The sequence below is a fragment of the Vespa crabro genome, chromosome 7 (genome assembly GCF_910589235.1).
Source record: "Vespa crabro chromosome 7, iyVesCrab1.2, whole genome shotgun sequence".
NCBI lineage: Eukaryota > Metazoa > Arthropoda > Insecta > Hymenoptera > Vespidae > Vespa > Vespa crabro.
In genome coordinates, this window is record NC_060961.1 from 6,495,001 (window position 1) to 6,520,000 (window position 25,000).

The following is a 25,000-nucleotide window of genomic DNA, read 5'->3' on the forward strand; positions in this document are numbered from 1 at the left end:
GTTCAATTAACAATTATTATCATTTCTTTCTTTTTTATTATTATTATCTTTCTTCCATTCTTTTTGTTTTTTTTTCTTTTTTACTTTCCTTTTTTTAACGATTAAAAAGAAGAACGAAATTGTTCAACGTGAAATTTATATGATTATTACTTACGTTAGTACTTATATATTAATTCTTAAAACTAAACGTAATTCATGATCATGTATTAATTAACACGTTATGTATGTCACGTGAGTGACGAATTAAAAAATATTATTTATAAGAAATTGTTGATAAGAAATTGTCTATAACAAATTTCCAACTGACGTATGTATATACGTATTTATAAATATTATGTATATTACTAAGTAATATATTATATATATATATATATATATATATATATATATATATATATATATATATATGTATTAATTAGTGTTGCATTAAAAAAAATTGTTTGTAACAAATTTTTTATAACAAATTCTTAACTGCATGTATGTATGTATACATACGTATATTACTTAATTTTTTATTAAAAAAATAATTATTTATAAAAATTGTTTATAACAAATTGTTTATAACAGATAGTTTACAATAAATTCTTAACTGTACGTATGCATAAATGTATTACATAATGTCGAATTAAAAAAAAATTATTCATAACAAATTGTTTATAACAAATTGTTATAAATAATATAGAGAAAAAGTTATCATTTATAATCCTCTTGATTTCACGTCTTTATGATTATTAGTTACGGAGATATCGAAATGCAAATAATAGACATTTAATTGACCCACTGACCTACATAATTACTTAGTGAATGAACACTGACCTACATAAATTCTTAGAATTTACGTTACTATCATCAGTTGCACGATGTAAACCATTTTTACTATTTACTCGGATCATGTGTTCATTGAGTTATGAATGAAAATATTTAAACGTTTATATTTTTTGAACGGAAAATCGTAGAAATATGAAATAAAAATCATTTTAAAGGGAAAAATATTTTCTTTTTATCTATACAATCAGATATATTCGACATAATATGATGAACTTTATAAATATTCGATAAATAAATATTTTGTAGTTACAGATTTGTTGGATTTAAAAAATTGATTTTATTCCAAATTAATTCTCATTGTAGATTTTCATACAATGTATCATATTATATTAAAATATAAACAAACATTTTTGACAATTTAGACTTATATCATAGTGATCATTAACCACGTTTCTTGTGTTCTATATAAATTTATCGTAGAGATCAAGGTTGAGAATAAAAAAAAAGAAAGAAAAAAAAAATAAATAAAGATAGAATAAAAAGGATAAAAATAAATAAAACCGTGAGATAAAACGACCAAGATTTCTATGTAAACTGATAGGACGTGACACAAGCTCTGTAACTATTACGGCCTTGTGAAAGTGATCCATGGGTCACAAATCTTGAATGATACGTCATAGTAAAAATAATCCGACATCTAAAAGTTGAATATATCGAACAATTTATTAATATTTATATTATTTTATGTACATTTATTTATGTTTAATAATTTATAATAATATAATAATAATAATAATAATAATAATAATAATAATTTGATTTGTTTATCAAATTATTCTATTTTTTATAAAATTATGTTAATATCATTGATATCAATTTTTATATTACTAATGAATAATCAATTTTTTAAATAATTTATGCTTTAGCATAAATAAATATTAATTTTTCAGATATAAATTGACGATTAATTATCTGATGAAAGAGAATGAAATAAGAAGTTTATAAATATAAATATACACACATATACATACATACCCTTATATGTTTATCTTAAAGCTATATATTTATATATTTATATATATATATATATATATATATTTATATTTATATATATTTATATATATATATATATTTATATATATATATATTTATATATATATATATATTTATATATATATATATATATATATATATTTATATATATATATATAGTTTTGTAGAGGATTAATGGACGTATTGGAATATTATATTTGCATAATCGTGTTATGGTGTATTCAAGAAGTTCAATTACTGACAAAACAGACAGAGAGAGAGAGGGGGGGAGAGAGGCGGAGAGAGAGAGAGAGAGAGAGAGAGAGAGAGAGAGAGAGAGAGAGAGATTTACTTACGTCATAGTATTAGAGAAAGTTTTGAGACTACGTTATGTAGGTAAGCGAGCGATGCTTATTAATCCTTTGAATTTCCAATAGAATAATCGATAGGATAATAGTTTTAATAGAACAATTAACGAGATCAATTATCATCGAACTATTTCGTTATAAATGGATTTCTTTGTTGTTCATATATTTCATTTTTTACGTATTCTCGTTCAATGCGGAAAAATTATATGTATAGTAAATAATAAGATTAGAAATTTGTTCTCCGATTAAAAAAAAAATTTTTAAATTTGAAATTATAATGAAGTAATAAATCTGAAAATTTTTATGTATCATTACAACATCGAGAATTATTATATAATTAATATCGATAAGTAAGATAGATTATGTATAATATATTCGTAAAATTATAATTAGGAAAGAAATAAAGCAATTTGAAATTAGACATGATCTCATAAATATTTACATCATTTTTATACATATATATATATATATATATATATATATATATATACATATATAATGATAAAAATATAAGAGAATTTATATCTATTTACGGATATCGACGAATAAACGTCAAAGTTTGGATTTAAAAACTCGAGATAAGAACAGACATTAGTTATAAGTCAGGAATGTTTTTTCCAAAAGTATACTTTGCGAAGTTATATATATATATATAAATATATATAAATACATATATATATATATATATATATATATATATATATATATATGTATTCGTATGTATGTATTTGTAGACCGCATGAAAGTGCCTGGGTAAAATAATTTCGAGGTCGAGAACGGGGATGGAATCATAGCGAATGGGTTGGGAAAGAGAAAAGGACGATTTATCGAGCTAATCCTCTCAACTTTAAACAAATTTTTCTCATCCTCCTAACATTTTGCATTTTAACGAAGGCATAAATATAGATATATGGTGTATGTATATATGTATAATATAATACATAGAAAAAAGATCTAGGACGCTTTGGTTCGCAAATTCGCTCGTCTCCCTTTTTATGTATAAAATTATTATTTTCATTAATGTTATTATACTATTATTATTATTATTATCATTTTATTTTATCTTTTTTTTAATTTTTTTTTTATGAGGAAGATGAAAACGAGTTATTAATCTTTTTTTCTTTTTTTTTTTTTCTTTTCAACAAAAACGACTATAATTGCATTCGAAAATTTGTTATTATTGTTATCATTATTCGATTAATATTTTATGATCTTTCTTTTATTTTTTTATTTTTCTACATTTTTCTTTCTGTCCTTTTTATTTTACATTTTCTACTTTATTACGATGATACATATACATTTTATGACTATAATTATCTCATTTATAATCATTATTATATATTATGCGACGTGAATGATACTATTGAAAAAAATGGTGTGATTGATTTTAAAGTATAAACATTTCTAATGAATTTCTCGCTGTAAGGTAGAAAGGTTAGGATTCTGACTAAAAAAATAAAAAACCTCTTGCAAAAAAGAAAAAAGAAGAGAAAGGAAAGGAAATCAAAGCATGGAAGGAACAATCTCGTTGAACGAAATTAGAAAAGACGTGGTTCTGACAAATCGCACCAACCGGAGGTTGATTCGTTGAGATTTCCACGAGAAAGACAGAGAATAAGAGATAGATAGATAGATAGAGAGAGAGAGAAAAAAGAGAGAGAGAGAGAAAGAGAGAGAAATACACAGTAGAAAAAGGAAGGAGAGAATAAGAAGACAGCTAATATCATAGAATGGAATAGAGAAAGAAAGAGGGAAAGAAAGAGCAAGAGAAAAAGAGAGAAAGACAGAGACAGAGACAGAGACAGAGAAATACTGAAATAGATAGAGAAAGAAAAAAGGTAGGCGAAGAAAATCGGTTAAACGAAGCGGAACATTGTAATTGAATCGACAGTAGAGAGGTAGGATGAGAATGAGTGAAACAAGAAGAGATGAAAAATAAAAGAGAGAAAGAGAGAAAAAGATATGAAAGGAATAGGAAAAAAAGGAGGGGGGGAGAGAGAGTGATAGAGAGAGAGATAGAGATAGAGAGAGAGAGAGAGAGAGGATAATACCAGAGTCGAGCAAACGAACGTAAATGAGGATGTAAGGTTACAACATCCTTTTCTTTTTTACAAAGTCGAATAAAAAAAGATAGATAGGTAGACAGAAAAAGAGAGAGAGAGAGAGAGAGAGAGAGAGAGAGAAAGAGAGAGAAAGTATACGTAGATATAGTTAGTTTCCTGTCTTTCTATCTCTCTCTCTTTTTCTCTCTTTTTATCTCTTTCTCTCGCCTTACCGATCAATAGCTACAGGTGGCAGCCATTTCCTAGCCAGTGGGCCTCTTCCTTTTTCTTCTATTTCAACACTTGCTTAGTATTATCCTTGACAGACTTACTTTTTCTTCTTCTTCTTTTTCTTCTTCATGTGCTTCTTTTTCTCTTGGCAAGAAAAGAGAGAGAGAGAGAGAGAGAGAGAGAGAGAGAGAGAGAGAGAGAGAGAGAGGAAGAGAAAACAAAAGAAACATCAAGTAATTAATTAGTACTTAACATTGTTGTTAAAGTCATTTTGTAAAATCGTCTTTTAGCTGACTACAAGTGTCTTTCTCTTTTTCTCTATCCCACTCTTCCACTCTCTCTCTCTCTTTCCCTTTTCTTTGTCTTTTTTTATTTCATTTTTTTCTATTTCGTTTTGCTTTGACATTAGCTTTAAATACAGTAGTTCTAATGATCGGGCTTGTTTGAGCACGATTAAGGGATGTAGGACGATCTTTTATGAATTATTGTTTGAGTCAATGAGATATAGAATGTTAAGTTTTCTTATCTTAATTTAGATAGTTTAACTTCAAGATACTTTCTTCTTATTTTTTAAATGTTTTTTCTTTTTTTATTTTTGTTATTTGTGATAGTCTGTGGGATTTCTTTTTCTTTTTTTTCTTCTTTAAAATACTTTCGGCAAACATCATTTAGTGATTTGTTTAAAAAATTTAGTTACAAATTTGAATATTGTCTGGTATAAATTTCAGGCAATTTTTTTTTTCCTTTATATATATTTACATATATATATATTAATATAGATAATTTTAAACTTTATTACTCTAATCGTCAACTATATTTTTTCTTTCGTTTTTAATTTTCATCATTTGCAATATATACGCATCATTCGTAAATAATTTTTGTTAATAAAAAAAAAAAAAAGAAAATAATGATCTTTTATCAAAATTTACATAAAATTTATTTGGGATTGAGAGGCACACAAAACCATTTGTATGCTATAATATTTTTACAATAATAATGATTAAGAAACACTTAATTAATAATAATACAATGCATAAAGAAAAAAGAAAACTAACGAATAATGCTCCGAGTAAAAAATAATTAAGATTTTAAGTCCAAAATAATTAAAATTTTTTTATTGTTTTAAGAGTGATTGAAAAGAAAAAAGGAAAACAAACAAACAAGTAAGAACCCTTTAATCTCCAATAGAATTTTTCTCGGTCGATAACTCGAAAGGTTACTCTCGAAATATACAAAAGGGCACAGGTCATTGCTTCGAAATTCTCAGACTATATGCGATCGAACAACACAATTTCCGTAGTTTCATCGAGTTGTCGGTAGAAAGAGAGTGAGAAAAAAAGAAAAAGAGAGAGAGAGAGAGAGAGAGAGAGAGAGAGAGAGAGATTTTGACGTATTGAAAAGGCAACTATAAAGAATGGGCCAAAAGTTTCTAGGTAATATTAAAAATAAATTACTCTCTTCCGAGATTCTTTTTTTAGATTCGAAATTCTTTTCTAGCATCGTAAAACTCTGCTAACCTAGTTTGACAAGCTTGGACAATAAGTCTAGAAGAAAAAGAAAAAAAAAAAGAAAACAAAATAGAAAATAAAAAATAAAAAAAAGATCTCGAAAAAGAACAATTGATTTTTAAAATCGCTTAATAAATTTTGAAAAAGAGATAGAGATAGAGATAGAGATAGATAGATAGATAGATAGAGAGAGAGAGAGAGAGAGAGAGAGAGAGAGAGAGAGAGAGAGAGAGAGAAATATATATTCACATTTCTTTTTTACTAATTCAAGATCGACGATAATCGATTTGTTCGAAAAATAAATTTTGAATTTTAATTTCCAATTTTTTCTTCTTCTTCTAGTATTTTTTTTTCCCACTTCTTTTTCATGTTTATTCAATCGATATTCACTTGATCGAGAAATTTTCTTTTTATTTCTTTTTGTTTATCTTTTTTTTTTTTAACCTTTGAACTTCGGAGCATTTAACCGTGAATTACGTTAATTGCTCTAATTCAAAACAGAGAGAGTGGGTTTCAAGTGTACTACCTATGGAAGAGAACGATGGATGAATGTAAAGGAAAGGGACGGGAAGGGGAAGGAAAGGGGTAAAGAGGAAGAGGAGGATAAGGAGGAAGAGAAGGAGGAGAATGGAAGAAGTCATAGAAAGTTTTGTAGACTGTTAAAGGGCAAGCATTATTTCATTATTCATTAAGAGTTAAACATTAGCTTTTGTGACATGAATGTGTCATCGATGAACGATGAAAACCTTTTGTCTTTAACACTTTAACTTATAGAAGTTAGTTCCGATTCGGTTCTCTCTTTCCAATTGCATTTAACTGTTTCGTGACAATGAACTATCTCTCTTTTTCTCTCTCTCTCTCCATCTCTGTCACTGTCTCTGTCTGTCTCTCTCTTTCTCTCTCTCTGTCACTGTCTCTGCTTGTCTGTCTGTCTGTCTCTCTCTCTCTCTCTCTCTCTGTCTCTGTTTGTTTCTCTCTCTCTCTCTCTTTCTATGTCTGTCTGTCTTTCTATTTAACATTTGCCCTCGATTCATATTTTTACTCATGTGCCATACGTATATACATACGTATATATATATATATATATATATATATATATATATAGAAAGAGATATATACCTACTTATATATGTATTAGAGAGTTTCTAACTTGTCGTTTAAATTACATATAGATTAAATACTATTAATATTTGATAATACACTTCTATGTTCCATCTTGATATGTCCAACGTAATGAAATTGAATAACGTTTAATACAATGACATGATGTATTTTGATATTAAAATTTTTTTTTTTTAATATTAATTAATTAATAAATACATAATAATTATTTAAATTATTATGCGATATTAATTATTTAATACATTCGTAATCGTCAATACATACGATCAAAAGTATAAATAAATATAATAATTGTTGTAAATAATGATAATTTTTAATGTTATCCAATGTAATGGTTACTTCGAATATCTTAATCGAGTATAATGAATGAAAATAATTTTCATCCAATTATCTTATAAACACGCTATAATTTTTCTAATCTTCTGTAAATTCTAATGACAATAAAATTTTCAACGACTAATATCTTTACAAAGAGTTGATTGATTTTTATGAAAAAAAAAAAAAAAAAAAAGAAAATTTAGAGTGAAAATTGTCGGAAAATTAAAAACAAACAAAAAAAGAAAATATAGAAATAATATCTATCAAATAGAAAGTACAGAATAATATCGTTTATTCTCGCCTAAGGGATATTCTAAGGAAGTTTAGATATACATATATATATATATATATATATATATATATATATATATATATACATATATATACCGTACTTAACTTTAGGTATCATGAAATCCCGTCAACTGTTCTCATACACACACTCTCGAAGGCCGAAGGCGTAGAGCTCCCTCAGGAATCGAGTTTATCTCAGCACCCGACGCTTAATTACAACGCGTAATCGTATTTTGATTGCGTCTTGGGTAGGCCGCCTGGAGACAGATAGACAGAGAGAGAGAGAGAGAGAGAGAAAGAGAGAGAGAGAGAGAGAGAGAGAGAGAGAGAGAGAGAGATGTATAGAACGACGAACAAGTAACTTAGAACAACAGCAAGAATTTCTAGAAAGTTAGATAGATGATTGTCTCCAACAGAAATGATATCCTTTAAGAAGAAAATAATTGATAATTCGACGTTTAGAGAAAGAAATAATTCATATTTATCGTTAGTATCATAATTATTGAAATGAATATTGAAAAATCCGAACGTAAAATTTCCATAATTTTCATGAAAAATATCTATAAATAAATAAATAAATAAATGTATATATATATATATTTGATATATGTATCTTTATTTCGTATATTTTCATTTTGTTTGAATTTATTATAATATTTGTTAGTGTATGTTTTTATATGTTAAAATATGTTAATTAATTAGGCAAGCAGAATGCTTATTAATTATTTTAAATATTTCTTTTCTATAAGGAAATATTATATATAGCATTTGTTGTTTTTTATTTTATTATAATTATTCTATAGGATAGTAATTAATATTTCATATGATATAAAATATATTTTTTCTTATATAAATATATATATATATATATATATTGTTATAATTATTAAACAGGATAATAATTATTACGTCTATATTATAATTTAATCATTATAATATCTTCTTATATTTAAATAATTTTTAATAAAACATTTTTTTCTGAATGTATATTCCTTCTTTATATTATTTTCAATCACACAAAATAACAATAATTATTTTCCAAATAAATGTATTGAACAAATGAAAAATAGCAAAAAGAAAATAATAGAATTTGCAGATAATATGAATGTTTCAAATTTTAGCAAACTTTTTATTCATTGCGCTTGAATCAATTCTTTTTGATTTTTTTTTTTTTATTTTTATTCTTTTTTTTTCTTTTTCTGTTCTTTCATAAACGTAAACGTAAATCTTGAAAAAAAAAAGATATTTCGAATTCGTCCCGAATCCAATCGCATTTTAAAACATATATATATATATATATATATATATATATATATATATATATTCGGCTAACAATGCGAATAAGATGAAAATAAATTTATTTCGTTCACGGAAAATCTGTCTGTTCGCGTTCGATATATGCATTCGATAGTTATCGATAGGAAGAAAGGAATCAAAAAGATCGGTTATTCACAGTCAAACGAACAAACGAACGAACGATATCCATTATCCGTCGACGTTCTATCGTTTATCTTGTCTACTAATGGAAAATAAATGCTCCGTTATAACGCAATTCCTTCTCGAGAACTTTCTATGCTTTTTAATTCTTTTTTCTATTTTATGTCCATATAGAATGAATTAGATTCTATTAACTGTCTTATGTCAGTCAAGGATTGATTTAAAAAAAAAGACACAAAAACAGAAAAAAATAAAAAAATAAAAGAAAGAAAAAGATATGAAAATTCTAATATAAAACGATTGTTCGATAAGTAATTATTTTATAATAATTATAAGAATAATTTAACAATTTTTTTTTATATATTATATATAAGATCTACGTTATTATAATATTATGTGGATAATATTATCGATATGTTATAATATGATATATAGATTAGAATATGATATATATTTATATATATATACATATATATATATATAATATGATATAGATATATATCATATTTATATTATATGACATTATAATAATTATATTTTATAATATAAATATTTTACGTTATAAAAATATTATTATTATAATAAAGATATTATTACCATTTTTATATCGATGCCATTATCTTATAATATTATGAATATTATTATTAACTTATCTTTATAGTAATTATAATATTATGAGCATTATTATAATTATCTTTTAATAAGAATAACCGTATAAAAATTTTTCTTTATTTAAAATAATTCATTTATTATTTTCGAATAAAATGATGCGATAATTTTTATTAATTGATTCATTAATCTTTCTTATTAATGTTTTTGTTTTTTTCTCTCAATCTTTCAATATTTTTATTTACTTATTTATTTATTTATTTATTTATTTATTTATTTTTTTTTTTTTTATAATAATCTATTTCATTAATGAACTGTCTTTGTTTTCAAAATATACTATTGATTATAATGTATACATTGTAGTTCTCTCTCTCTCTCCCTCTTTCTCTCTCTCTCTCTCTCTCTTTCTCTCATTATACGCCATCACATTAATTAAAGCTGTCTATAAGCTATAAATACATATCCGTTCGTTGCACGCATTCGTACATTGTGTATACATACATACGTATACATATATATATGTACAATACAAAGACAAATAGAAATGTATATACGATGTATGTATGTGGATATCGTTATGGATATGTGTGTATGTAGGAATATATATATGTACGATTATCAATAATCCATGAAACGCGTTATAACTATTTATGTATCAGTGTATTTCACGAATATCTATTTTGACGTGAAATGGCTGGTGTTTAATTTTATTCAACATCGTGTGCTCCATAACTGACCTATTTTCAAAATTGGTACTAACTTAAATAAACTAACGAATATGACTTTTTAAATCGGTAAAACCAATTTATAGGATTCGTCATTCGTAATGGAAATGTAGGGTATCGATATGTCGATATGAAATAGTTCCATTACCTTTCGATATATTACATTTTTATCTTCAAATTTCTTACAATTTTTTCTTTTCTTTTTTTTTCTTTTTCTTTTTTTTTTAATTGAATTTTTTTTATCTATGTACAGTCAGTTATAATTATATTGAAAAAAGAGGATATATTTTATTATACGAGTATAGAAAAAAATTATATATACATTTATTATCATTATTATTATTACTATTATTATTATTATTATTATTATTATTATTATTATTATTATTATTATTATTATTATTATTATTCTTATTATTATTATAATGACGAAATTACTGTTTATTATCACAGATAAAAAATGATAAAATTATTCAATGTTTCTTACAATGAACAAATTCTTCTTTGCTTTTCTTTTTATTTATTTATTTCCTAATTGATAAAAAATAACCGAATTATTATGAATCTTTTATCATCAATAAAAAATGATGAGAATATTATTCCTTATATCATTACTGATAAATGTTAAAAAATAATTATCGTAGATATTTTTCTTGGTAAGAGGGGAAAAAAAACACGATTTATTTCCTTTGATAGAAAAAAAAATCCAATAAAAAATCAATATAATTATTATATCTAAAATTAGATCTAGATAAAATTATTGAGATCGATGATCGTTAAATTTTTTCTTCTTTTTTTTTTCTAATTTTTGCGAATGCATTTAATCCTCGATCCTTCGTGTTTTCGAACATTTAATAAGAATCAACGACTACAACGGAGCTCCTTTTACACGTTCCCTAGAAATCCCGCTCGTAAATCGTTAAAAGCGAAGGCGAGACCCATTCGCAATAACAATGAAATTCGTCCCTTCCGACTATTTTCTTCATCCTTTCTCTCCTCTCCACAAAAATGGAAGTGGAAACTCGAGAGAGAGAGATAGATAGATGGATAGATAAAGAGAGAGAGAAAGAGAGAGAAAGAAAGAGGAGGGGAGAGAGAGATAGTGGGAGTGAGTGTGTCCACACAATGGATCGAATTTAATGATCTAATTATTTCAAATTAGCTTGGTAATAAATACTCCCCGTATGAAAAGATCAAAGGTTAATATGGGCAAATTATTTTAAGCGATAATATTTTTATTTATATATGCTTATATATATATATAGACATATATAAATTAATATAAGATGATACAATATAAGAATAAAATTACACACACGTATATATATATATATATATTTATTATTTTTACCCACCTACATATCTGTCTATATTAATATTCACATTTGTTCATATTTATATACTACATTTTTAGTTCGTATATATGTATACATAGATGTATACATATGTATTTTCACGTATATACGTTTCTTCAATGATCTATAGAAAATTTACATAGATACGTGTTTGTCTGCTTCTTTATTATATATATATATATATATATATATATATATATATATATTTTTTTTTTTTTTCACGTACTTACATATACCTACTATGTGCACTGTATATATATTCACATATGACTTTATATGAGTTTGTTCACCTACATAAGTTTCCGTTGTTTTGTTTTTCCTATCTGCAATTTTTTTTGTTTATTCACGTTTATTATGCACGCCGCGTTCTCTTTGTATGTGTGTACATTCATATGTGTATGTGTGTGTGTGTGTGTGTTTAGAAAGATCGTAAACGCCTGAAGCGAGTGTATTTTCTACGTATATATCGTCGTACGAATATCAAGTTTACATAGAAAGGAAGAAAGAGAAAGAGAGAGAGAGAGAGACAGAGAGAGAGAGAGAGAGAGAGAGAGAGAGAGAGAGAGAGAGAGAGAGAGAGAGAGTGGTTGTCGAGGACGGGACGAGGAAGGAGAACAATCCTCTGTAAGGAATAAGATACTGTATATCACAAATTGCGTTTACTTTGACATCGGTTTAACTGCAAAATAGATATCGTTATCGTCTTGAGAAAAGTCATTTCACGGATTACCATTTAATAATTTGAACTGGATCAACGTAGTTTTTATACCATAACACACTTCTTAACATTATACAGCAGTCAGTTTTCATTAGATATGATTTCGATCGCAAATGATCGCTATTGCTATATAAACATACAAAACGAAAAAAAAAGATATATATATATATATATATATATATATATATATATATATAATCGAATAAATAGAAACAATGTTATTTTTTTAGGAAAGAAGAAAAGGTAGAAAACGATTTGATTTATGAATAAATTTTTAAAAATTTTACTTACTTCAGCACAGATTTTAAGTGGATCATTATAGTTCTCACATGTGATAGGATCGATTAAAAAAATAAAAAAATAAAAAAATAAAGAAAGAAAGGAAAGTAGAAAAGAAAAACAAAATTATAATGACTTTCATAAATCGTAAAGATCACAAGTAAAAAAGAAAATAAAAAAGCATGTTTACTTGCACTTCGTAATCGAATCAATTAATAATAAACAATTTTCGATGAAATAATAACTGAAGAAATATATTACTATATAATCATATTTTATTATTTTCTATGTGCGCACGTGTGTGTATGTGTTCCTGTGTGCATATGTGCGTGTGTGCATGTGCGATAAAGCACACGATATTCCATATCTTTAAATCCATATGGAATGTAATATTCCTAAATAAACGTTCGCTTAAATTCTTAATAATCTTTGTAACATTCACTTGGTAAAACACATTTTCCTTTTTTGTTTAATATATATCCTTGTTTGCATACACATTTTCTTACACATACCTACAAAATGAAAAAAAAAGAAAATATATATATAATCGAATAAATAGAAACAATGTTATTTTTTAGGAAAGAAGAAAAGGTAGAAAACGATTTGATTTACGAAGAAATTTTAAAAAATTTTACTTACTAAAGGACAGACTTTAGGTGGATCATTATAGTTCTCACATGTGATAGGACATACGCTACCACAATCGGAACAAAAAGCGTTAGGTCCACAATTGGCTGACGCGAAATCTATACCTGTATACATACGAAAATTATATCGTGTAGTTAATTGCACCGGCATTCCTTCTCCCCTATCCTCCATAAAAAAAATTTTTTTTCTTTAATTCGGCCCCAGAAAAAATTAAAAACTCATTCTTGGAGTATATTTTGTGCGGTGATTTTTAATTTTACATTATTAAATTTTAATCTACGAAATACGATGGGCGGGATAGGGAGCGAAGGACATAAAGGTTTTGTATAAAGGTATGACAAAGAAAGTTACGAGACAGTTTAGAAAAAAAAAAAAAGAAAAAATAATTTTATCTTAGACAACAGTAAACTCAAATACTTGCAACGTAGACGCGATGTTAATCTGAATGAACGAACGAACGATTTCAGTGTGTATTTTCGAAATTCGCCATTTTCGAAACTTAATTAATTGTCAAACTCTAAAACTGTACGATAACTACTATAACTACTATACGTGTAGCACTACACTGATTTGTACGTCAATACGTATACTGTTAATATGATTTAAGAGTTAAAAATATTGCCACACACTTATTTTTTTTCTTTATTTTATTTTTTTCAGTGAGAAATCAATATTTTTTTATAATGACAGTATATTCTGTGCAAAAAAGAAGAAGAAGAACAAAAATTGAAAAACAAGAAACTAGTAATATACATTTTGAAACATTATATTTCAAATATATTTAATTGTAGACTTACATGCGATAGATAGGAAAAGTAGAAAGATGATCGTTGAAAGGCGATACATGATGATTTAGAACTATTATATTTAATTGATAAAATTTTTTTCAAAATTCTAACCTATCGGAAAGGTTGTTCGTTCAGTACTATAGAATTTATGTTAGCAAACCCTACTTTTTATCTTTGGATATGTCTTATCATGTTTATTTTATAGGAAACCTGTTGTATAACGCTTATAAATGCGTTTTCGATATAAAGAGGTTCATAAATTTAAACCATTATTTACTTACATACATACATACATACATAATGCTAACTAAGGTTTTATATAACTTATTCCTAAGCATTCCTATATACAGGCATAAATATGAAATGTCAATTTTTTTCTGTCCATTTACATCAAAGAAGAATAGAAATATGTCTTGTGGGTATCGATACTTCCTAGAATATATATATATATATATATGTTTCTTTTTTAATGTGTCATCTTTCTTTTTCTTTTTTTTTCTTGCAGCTGCTTATAATAATTTTTTCAACAATATAAAAATTTCATGTTTTTTAATTTTTTGATTGTAAAATTGCCAATATCATACATATATCGCGTAATAAAAACTAAAATTCCATAAAATAATAAAAATCATAAAATGAAATAAAATTTATACATATATATATATATATATATATATATATATATATATATATATATATATACATAGATATCATATAAATTATCTAACAAAAACATTAAAATTTCTTAATGAAAAAAAATCCATTAGACAAAATATAATTTCATAAAATAAAAATGATAAATAATTTTATAATTTAGATAATAATATAAGCTACAATTTATTATAATGAACGTAAATATATTATTTCAATTTTTGATCTCTCAGATTCATTTATATATACGTACATACACTTTTATATTTTTGTCCTACTTTCTATATAGTTCGATTTTAAATTTAGAATTTATCTTGTAATACGAAAAAACTCTCGAATAAGTAGAGTTATAAATCTTTTATATCGTTTCGATCGTTCTATCTATCTACGTCTGTCTCTCTCTCTCTCTCTCTCTCTCTCTCTCTCTCTCTCTCTCTCTCTCTCATTCTCTATCTCTTTTTATCCTTTATAAGTAATCTATAAAGTTTCGAGAAAACGAAAGTATATAATTAACCCTTTGAGCAGTCAATTTTCCTATGACGAACTAACTTCTAAAACGTTATAGAACTATGAACGACAAAAGGTCTCTATGTATATAATATATATATAATGTAAACCTAAAATAAATGATCAAATGGTGTATTAAAATATTTGACAGTTAATCGATTGGTTTATTATTTTGACATAAAACTTCTCTATATACTGTATATATATATATATATATTTATTATATTTCAAGCTACAATTTAATATAATATCACTGTGTTATATAAATATATATTTTTTTCTGAATTTATTTGATTGAAAGAGATAGAAGGTGGAGTAAAACTAAAAACAAACAAAAAAAAATAGAGAGAGAAAGAGAGTTAGAGTTAGAGTTAGATAAATACATAAAATAAATAAAAACTATCTGGATCTGAAGAAAAATCTTTAATAGAAAAACATTTAAATATCTTTGCATTTAAATACATACATAGACGTTATTGTATCTCGAGATATATCTCAAACAAACGATTTCTTTCGATTGGTAAAGAGTAAGGGAAAAAAAAATATTACTAACAATTTTGTAAAACTTTAACGTCATTATGTCCTTCGGATAAGACTCTTCGTTAACAAACTTTGATCGATATTGACAAGCTGTCTTCGTTCTAAGTCAAAGCTCGTCGTAGCTCGATTAAACTTGGCAGCTGCGTGTACTCGAATGGAATTCTGAAACAAAGCTACTGACATGCAACGTGAGAGAGTCGGAGAGAGAGAGATAGATAGATAGATAGATAGATAGATAGAGAGAGATAGAGAGAGCGAGAGAGAGAGAGAGCGAGAGAGAGAGAGAGTGAGTGAATGAGTGAATGAGTGAGTGTTTCTATGACACCCGTTACATTGCGTGCATCAAACGTTTGCATAGAGGGTTAATTTAATTTCCCGTCGGCACGCCCTAACGTATATACAAACGTTCAGAATGTATACGTGCGTATATGTAAGGGGTGAGTCAAAAGTATTTAAATCGATTTTAAAAATCAATTATCATTTTTTTTCTCTTTTTTTTTTTATTTCTTCCTTTTTTCCGCAAAGGTTTTTTTTCTTTTTTTTTTTTTTTTTCTTTTAGACCGATTTAATATCAGGAAATTGATAGCTAAGCAAGACAAGCTAAAAGACTCGTAGTTTTCTTTTTTTTCTTTTCAGTAATCTAAAAGAAATATTAATTGTAATAAAATTAATTGAATAAATAAAAAGTTCGTGTAATTTGAATTTACAAAATCGTTGAAGAAAAATATTTGGACCACACAGTTGTTTTGTATTGTGTGTTTGTGTGTGTGTGGATATATATATGTATATACCTATGTAGCTTTTAAAATGGTTTGAATTAGAGAGGATGGAAAGGTTGATTTTTCAATTTCATTTTTTATTCAATGATATATTATCTAACATGAATCTAACCTTTTCTAATATTTTTCTTTGATATTTTCTAACATGTTATCGAAAGATACTTTCGTATTTTTTTCTTTATACTCGCTTTCATTTCCGATGTACTTATAAATAAATATATATACATATGTATATATATATATATATATATATATATATATATATATACATTCATGTATGTCTCTTATATGCGTATATGTATGTACGTAGTTATATTTTCATGTGTAGGTGTATATTATTTCAGTTTACACGTGGTCTCTCTTCGATCGTTATTTTTAAAGCACACGTAACATCGTCGTTGAAGTGTTTTACCACTTCTATAATAATCGTAATATAATTTTATTATTAACGATCAAAGATATATTTTTATACTAGTAAATGTCATTGATATTTTAAAATCTGTTCTATCGCATTTTTTATAATTAATCCTCGGGTTAAGACGGAAGGCATTGAATTTTTATAGAAATGAGATTTTCTGTTTTTATTCAATGGGATTCTATATAGGAAATTATTTGGATTAAAAATTATTTATTGATTATGCAATTTGTATTGTATTAATTCTTTTTTCTTCTGTTTTAATATTAAATTTTTAAAATTAATGTTACGTCTTTTTTTTTGTTTTCTGTTTATTTTTTTTCTTTATTTTTTTTATGTATTTTGAAACTAATTTGTAGAATTGGCATATATATATATATATATATATATATATATATATATATATATATATATGCCAAATTAAAGTGAAATTAATTATGTATAAGTATTATTATTTAATTTTTAGTGTTATTATTTATTTTCAATTGATTAATTTTCTAATTAATATTAGATTTGGAAATATATATTGTTTCTCTTCTTTTTTTATTTTTTGTTTTAAAAATAAATTTTTAAAAAATTTGCATTTCTGTATAAATCCAAATCAAATAAAATCGATTATTATATGGTAATGACTTTACACGTACACACACATACATACACACACACACACACACACACACACACGCATACTCAAATATTTGTTATATGTTTAATAAAAATTATTTTTTTATACATATAATTATAACATTTTAACAATAATATTTTTAAATAAGTAATCAAACGCATTCTAATATGTGATTTTAGCTACAATCATAAATTACAAAATTTAAATAATAATTGACATTTTAAAACAATTATCATTTAAAGAAAATCTAACGCAGTTTAACAAAATGTTATCTTCTTTCTAAAATGATTAATTTTTCTAACATATTTTCTATTTACATGTATGTATATACAAAACCTGATTTGTAGAGTACCAATTTCGGTGATTAATGGAGGAGAATCGATCAGCTCCCGGTGAGCACAGCGGCTAATAATCGTTCAACGAGAGTTCTATGAAGTAGTTATCGGTGCCATAATCGATGCTCGACCCTCCATTAATCGACTCTCTAACTCTACGAATGATAAAACAGTATGCTTGAATATCATCCAAAAGTACTCACTTATGTACTTAGTAACCTTAATATATACATATATATATATATATATATATATATATATATATATATATTAATATATATATATATATATATATATATATTAAGGTTACTAAGTTAATAATTTATATATATATATATAAATATATATATAAATTATTGCGTTAGTAGTTGTTAAATTTATTCATTGTCGAATATATTCATCAAAATTAAAATAATTTCGTAATTTTTTAATTATTGGTATTAATTATATATCATATATGTATGTCATATTCATTTATATATCAACAATAAATACTAAAATTAATTATATATTACTGGTAGTTAAATTTTTTTCCAATGTCAAAAAAGAAAAATAAATTAATTATAAAATTGTGTAAGAACTTTTGAATTATCATACTTCACATATTAATTTATGTTATATTAAACGTATGAATTAATTATCTTCCAAATTGAATAAATTAGTTATAATACTTTTGTATGTAGAAATGTTTCGTTATAACTTTTTAATAATCGTATCATATTTTTAATATTCACTTATATATACTAACCGAGTATTTACATGTATCGGCTATGTCGCAAGGAATCTAAACAATCTAAACAACATTGCAAGTATTTAGATTGATTTTGAAACTTTAAACACATCAATGAATTTTGGATTTGTGTTGAAAATTCTAATACAATAAGCCATATTATACATATTGATTCAAATAAACAACTTGAATTATGTAATTATAAAACATGCATATGTGTATATTATATAATTCATATAAATACATGTTATACACACACACACACATACATGTATTATATATATATATATATATATATATATATATATATAGTTAATAACAGAATATATAATAACTTATATAACCCTTTATCGATTATTATCTAATCTAAGATATGATCAATCACAAATATTTTTTTTTCATTAAGTATAATAATAATAATTTAATTAAATATAATTAAATCATAAATATGAAACTTTCAATCAAATTTTCCACTATAGTGAAATTTTCTTCTTTTTCTTTTCTATTCATTTATTTATTTATTTTTTGTTTTCTTTTCTTTTGTTATTTTTTTTTTTATTGTTAAACTCGTTGAAGCGATAAAAAAATCAGATGTCAGATAGATTACGAAGGCTAGAGGAAATCAAACTTGACTTGTTTGTCAGACTGATTCCCTCTCTCTCTCTCTCTCTCTCTCTCTCTCTCTCTCTCTCTCTCTCTCTCTCTCTCTCTCTCTCTTTCTTTCTCTCTTTCTCTATCTCTCTATCTATGTCTTTCATTCTGACACTTGGTTGGCCTTAGCACATGTTCGATCGAGGGTGTCGAGTGGTTACTGCTTAAGGGATGAAACGGGTTGACTGACAAGCATGGTACCCATGTTAGCACGCGTTTATACGCTAATGTTAGCACGATCTATCGCTTTGTGTTTACTTTGACTACCAACTTGTATCTATCTATCGGTCTTATTGGTTAAACTGTGCTAAATGTTACGATCGAATTGCTTAAGTATATATGTACATTTATACATACGTACGTACGTATACGTCAATTATATGATAATAATTATTTTTACATTATAAAGTTATCTTTTGTCAAAATTTATTAATCAATTATTATGAAATTAAACGCCGGTATATTTCGATTTTGTAATTTTTTTTTCTTCTTCTTTCTTTTCCTTTTTTTTTCTTTTTTTTTTTGCATACGTAGTTTTACACAAATACGTAATATATAAATATACCTAATAGAAAATTTGTTTGATTAGAAGAAATTGTATAAAATATTATTTAGTATACTATATTATTATTATTATTATTATTATTATTATTATTATTATTATTATTATTATTATTATTATTATTATTATTATTATTATTATTATTATTATTATTGCATATTTTATATCGTATAGTATTTAAATTTCAATGAATATTGAAACAATGAAATTTTTTGTTTCTTTGAAATTTTTTTTTTTCTTCCATTAGATATTATCTCTTTTTGTGTCTCTATATTAATTAAAGAAAATCAATTATTAATCGAATATATTAATTAATAACGTATTTGTAGTTTTATTTTAAATAAATAGAAAAAAATATATATTTCTTTTAAATACTATTTTAATTAAAAAAGTAAAAAAAAAAAATAAAAAAAAATAAAAAAAAATAGCTTTTGTGAATTTACCAAGAAATTTAATTAAAACACAGAGTGTACCGAAAGTTTCAAGATAATATTAAATATCAATTATTCTTTTTTCAAGATCTTTCGGGCTAATTCTTTTATTCAGATAAGAAGTAAAACTGCACGTCTAATTCATGAAACGTGAAATTGCAAGCTTAAAAAGAATTTCGAGAAAGAAGAGTAATTAATTTTATAACTCAAAATGCAACTATCTTTTGTTACCTATTTAGAAACTCTATGGCCATCCTTTAAAAGCGACCGAATAATTTGGTCTATATTTATTTATTTGTATTTTTTAATCTTCGAATTTTTTTTTCTTTTCTTTTTTTGTAAATATATTTTATCCTCGTTTCCTTATTGAATCATCGATTTTTAATCGGAGTATTATATATTTATTTTAAACGACATCAATTTGTTAATTAATGTAAACTTCGAAAGAGATTTTAAATTCGTGGTTTACGTAATGGTAATTAAAAAGAAAAAAAAGAAGAAGAGTTGATCTTAAAATGAGAGAGAGAGAGAGAGAGAGAGAGAGAGAGAGATCAACCTTAAGAGTAAATTACAGTTTAACAGGCAAAAGCTTTGTTCGGTTTGCATGGACACGTTCAGGAAACTCAACAAGTAGTCAGCAAAACGAGTAGAGTTGATGCTCAAGCGAAAGACGCTTAAGGTTTGTCTGTATTATACAAGGAGTTTGCCCGTAGTATATAACCCTCGTTTACAAATTGAAACCAAATTTCTGTCCCATCAATCTTCTTGAGTAGGATCATTTATCAGTTTGCCTTAACACATGTGATAAGTTATACATTTATACATAATATGCTTTACTTATTTCATTTGTTTTTTTTACATGGACGTATATATATATATATATATGTGTGTGTGTGTGTGTGTGTGTGTGTGTGTGTGTGTGTGTGTGTGTGTGAAGGTATATAATTTAAATAATAAGAAAACATTTTTTTGATTTCTATAATTGAATTATGTTGTATAATAAAGATACAATTAATTTATTCGTTTCAAATTTATGTATATTTTTTGTTTATATTTTCTTTTTTTTTTTCATGGAAATCTTTCTGTTGTTTTATATGTATATATATATATATATATATATATATATATGTATATGATTTTATTTTTTTTATTTTTTTATTTTTTTTTTTGCTAAATTCTCTCATATTTTTTTTTTAATAAGATCGTCTCTTTCTGACGAAGTTCTGTGATATTACATATTTATTTATAATTATATGCTCGTTTTACTAATTCTTTGAAAATAATTGATGGAAAATGTCTGATTAATTAATAAGAAAAGAAATAAAAAGAATATACTGGACATTTTGTAAGAAACATTGAAAAAATCGTTAAACTTCCGATCTAATCGGAAGTGAAATTTTTCTAAATATATATACATATATATATATATATATATATATATATATTTTTTTTTTCTTTTATTGCATCGAATAGAAAGATATATTGAACTTGTCCTTAATTTGTAATTAAACATCTATATCGAGTTATCTAAGATAAGGCGAAGTTAGTCCGAATATATGTATGTATATATTTCTACTACTTGCAATCCATGTTCAACCATCAGCCCCACTACTTGTTGCAGTCCATCAGATAACAAGATAAGATGCTTCCTGTTGTTCCAACTTCTCGTATCCACTTTGTAAAAGCTAATTGGAATGAGTAATATTATCTTGGAAGTCTCCTTAATTTAATCTGATTATGTTCAAAAAGGGAAACGCAATCGCGTAGAATCTTTCGAAAACGAGAGAGAATAATTGTTACTAAATCCATATTACTAATCCATATTACTAATCTTATTTGTTTAATCATACCTTATCTGTAATGACACTCGTCTACGATTTCAGTAATATATAGACATATATATATTACTGAAATAAATTTTCTTTTTATTTATTAATTACGAATTTTAGGATGAATATAATTTGTTGTTAGTGTATGTATATTTTTTTCTTTTAATTTTTTTTCAATTTATTTATATTTTTTTTTATTTTTTTTTTTTTTAATTACATATTATGTACTAATATCAGTAATATATTATACAAATATATAATTATACATATACATATATATATATATATATATATATATATATATATATATATATGAATATATTATACAAATTTTTTTGAATTATATATTACAAAAAAAATGCTAAACAAAAAAAAGGAATAATAAAATTCTCTTTTTAAAAAGACGTAACAAGTTCGATTAAGTTAATGTGTTGAATCATAGAGTTTCAAGTCCATCATATAACGCATTATATAAGCAGTCCTGATATCTCTCAAAGTCAGTATAAGATAGTCTTAACTTTCATGAAGGGACCTTAAGGATAGAGGTGGATTGGGGAATGGTATGGTGTGATGGGTGAGTAGTAATAGGTATGCTGGGGGTGGTTCTCTACGTTTAAACTTGTTATATATTATACCTCAAGCGTAAGTCACGAAAATGACTTGCACACCATGCCACCCTTAGGCAACATCCTCTCCCTAGTTTTCGTAAACATGCTGAGTAACATTCTAAGATTTTCAACAAGTTAAAACTTCTACGTCTATGTAATATATATATACGTATACGTATACATGTATATGTATATACGTATATATGTATATATACATACATATACGTAGATAGCTATTAAACGTCTTAGCGCTTGTTAAGTTGTAATTCGAATTTCAAGTTGTCGCCTTGAAAGTTCAACATCGTTGAAACTTTTCGGCTACGGTACAAGAATTATAATATACATGCACATACACACACACACACATACACACACACATACACACGACAAATAAGGCAGATAAAAAATTCCTACGTGTTTTTCGAAGAAATCAATTACTTTTTTCGTTGGTGTTAATCCTTTTCTTTTCAAAGACTAACTGTAATTCTAAAAGAAAAAAAGAGATGTCGAAAAAGGATAATCACATTTTAAAATGAGTTAAAAACTTTTGATGTCCATTTTGTTTAATGCCTATATATATATATATATATTTTTTTTTTTTTTTATTCTTACTTTCATAGTAATAATAAGCTGATAAGTAAGAAAGACGTAATAAAGAAAAGATTTATCATTCATGAAATATCACGAATTAATAGAAAAGATATTTCAAATGTAATTTTTCAAGTTACATACAGAGTGTCGAAAAATTTTTTACGAGCGAATTATTTTCTATAAAAACAATTTACTTCAATCTTTTCTTTGTCTTTTCTCCTTTTTTCTTTTCTTTTTTTTTTGTTTTTTTTTTGAAAACACAAATTCAATCAATCTTACAATTCATGTGATATGTTTATTTTTGTCAGGGGAGTGGCGAAAAAAGATTAAGATACCACCTGTGTGTGTGTGTGTGTTTGTGCGTGTGCGTGTGCGTATGCGTATGCGTGTGTGTATATAAATAAGTATATAAAATATACGTCATTTGGTTATAATATAAAAGAGAAAAAGAAAAATAAATATTTTAAATTGTAAAAATACGTGATTGGAGACGTCGAAGAAAAGGTAGAATTTGATATTTTCGATAAAAACATCATATCTGAAAAAGATATTACTGAATCTTTCATACACAAAAATCATTTTTCCGTTACGGCCACACTTTAATGTCGTCTCGAAGGAAATCTCGGGGATGTACCAAATATCGAGTAACTAACGACAAAAAAAAAGAAAGAAAGGGAAAAAGAAAAGAAATAAAGAGAGAGAGAGAGAGAGAGAGAGAGAGAGAGAGAGAAAGAGAGAGAGGAAGAGAGAAGTATTTCTATGTTGAACGAAAACAATGATACGAATTCTGTTTTGATTTCTTTTCCAATATACATACATATATATATATATATATATATATATATATATATATATATATATATATGTACAAAAAATATTATACAATAATATTGTGATAATATATACATAGACATCATAGATATACATATGTATATCGAATTTTACATTAGAAAAAATAAAGCGAGTATTTTAAGAGTTCTTAAGTGGAGTAAAAATTTCTATACGAGTCAACAAATTTTCTAAACTGATTTTAAAAATCAAGATTAAAATATTATTACACATCAAAATATTATTTGTTAATAATACTTCACATTGCATACGTATGTACATTATTTTCTATAGACGTTTAATATATATATATATATATATATATATATATATATATATATATATATATATATATATATAATCTTTTTTTTCGTAAAATAATTTACTCCGCTAATTGATATTTTTTTCTTTTTCTTGTTTCTCCTCTTTTTTTTTCTTTTAAATTTATTATCTAATTATCGATCGTTTAATATAAAAAAGCAGATAGAAAAAGAAAAAAGATTTGAATAAATCAAAAGTTTGCAATAAAGGAATATTAATGAGACGATACGATACGATACGATACGGTATCTGGTAATCTGGAAGAGATTAAAAAAGAGTTATAATAAAAAAGAAAATACAGAAAAATAAATAATAAAATAAAGGAAAATATATATATATATATATATATATATAATAG

At 25.0% G+C, this 25,000-nt stretch overlaps 2 protein-coding genes across 12 annotated transcripts in view; one reads left to right on the top strand and one right to left on the bottom strand.

The window, feature by feature from the left end:
• LOC124425827 (regulating synaptic membrane exocytosis protein 1) overlaps positions 1 to 25,000 on the top strand; it is a 156,039-nt gene that overhangs the window by 30,508 nt on the left and 100,531 nt on the right. The window lies entirely within an intron of this gene.
• Positions 12,972 to 14,414, bottom strand: LOC124425829 (venom peptide SjAPI-2-like). The gene is made up of 3 exons (XM_046966795.1): positions 14,249 to 14,414; positions 13,443 to 13,555; positions 12,972 to 13,315 (listed from the first exon to the last, which is right to left on the bottom strand). Exons 1-3 carry the CDS (start codon positions 14,295 to 14,297, stop codon positions 13,223 to 13,225), a joined length of 255 nt encoding a protein of 84 aa, XP_046822751.1. The 5' UTR covers positions 14,298 to 14,414; the 3' UTR covers positions 12,972 to 13,222.

What these genes read in the sequence shown, in the direction of transcription:
- LOC124425829 (XM_046966795.1), bottom strand. Translation starts at nt 14,297, where the DNA reads ATGTATCGCCTTTCAACGATCATCTTTCTACTTTTCCTATCTATCGCA. An exon ending in ACTTTTCCTATCTATCGCAT is followed by an intron (nt 13,556 to 14,248) that starts GTAAGTCTACAA and finishes GTATGTATACAG; the next exon opens with GTATAGATTTCGCGTCAGCC. An exon ending in CACCTAAAGTCTGTCCTTTA is followed by an intron (nt 13,316 to 13,442) that starts GTAAGTAAAATT and finishes TTCATTTTGTAG; the next exon opens with GTATGTGTAAGAAAATGTGT.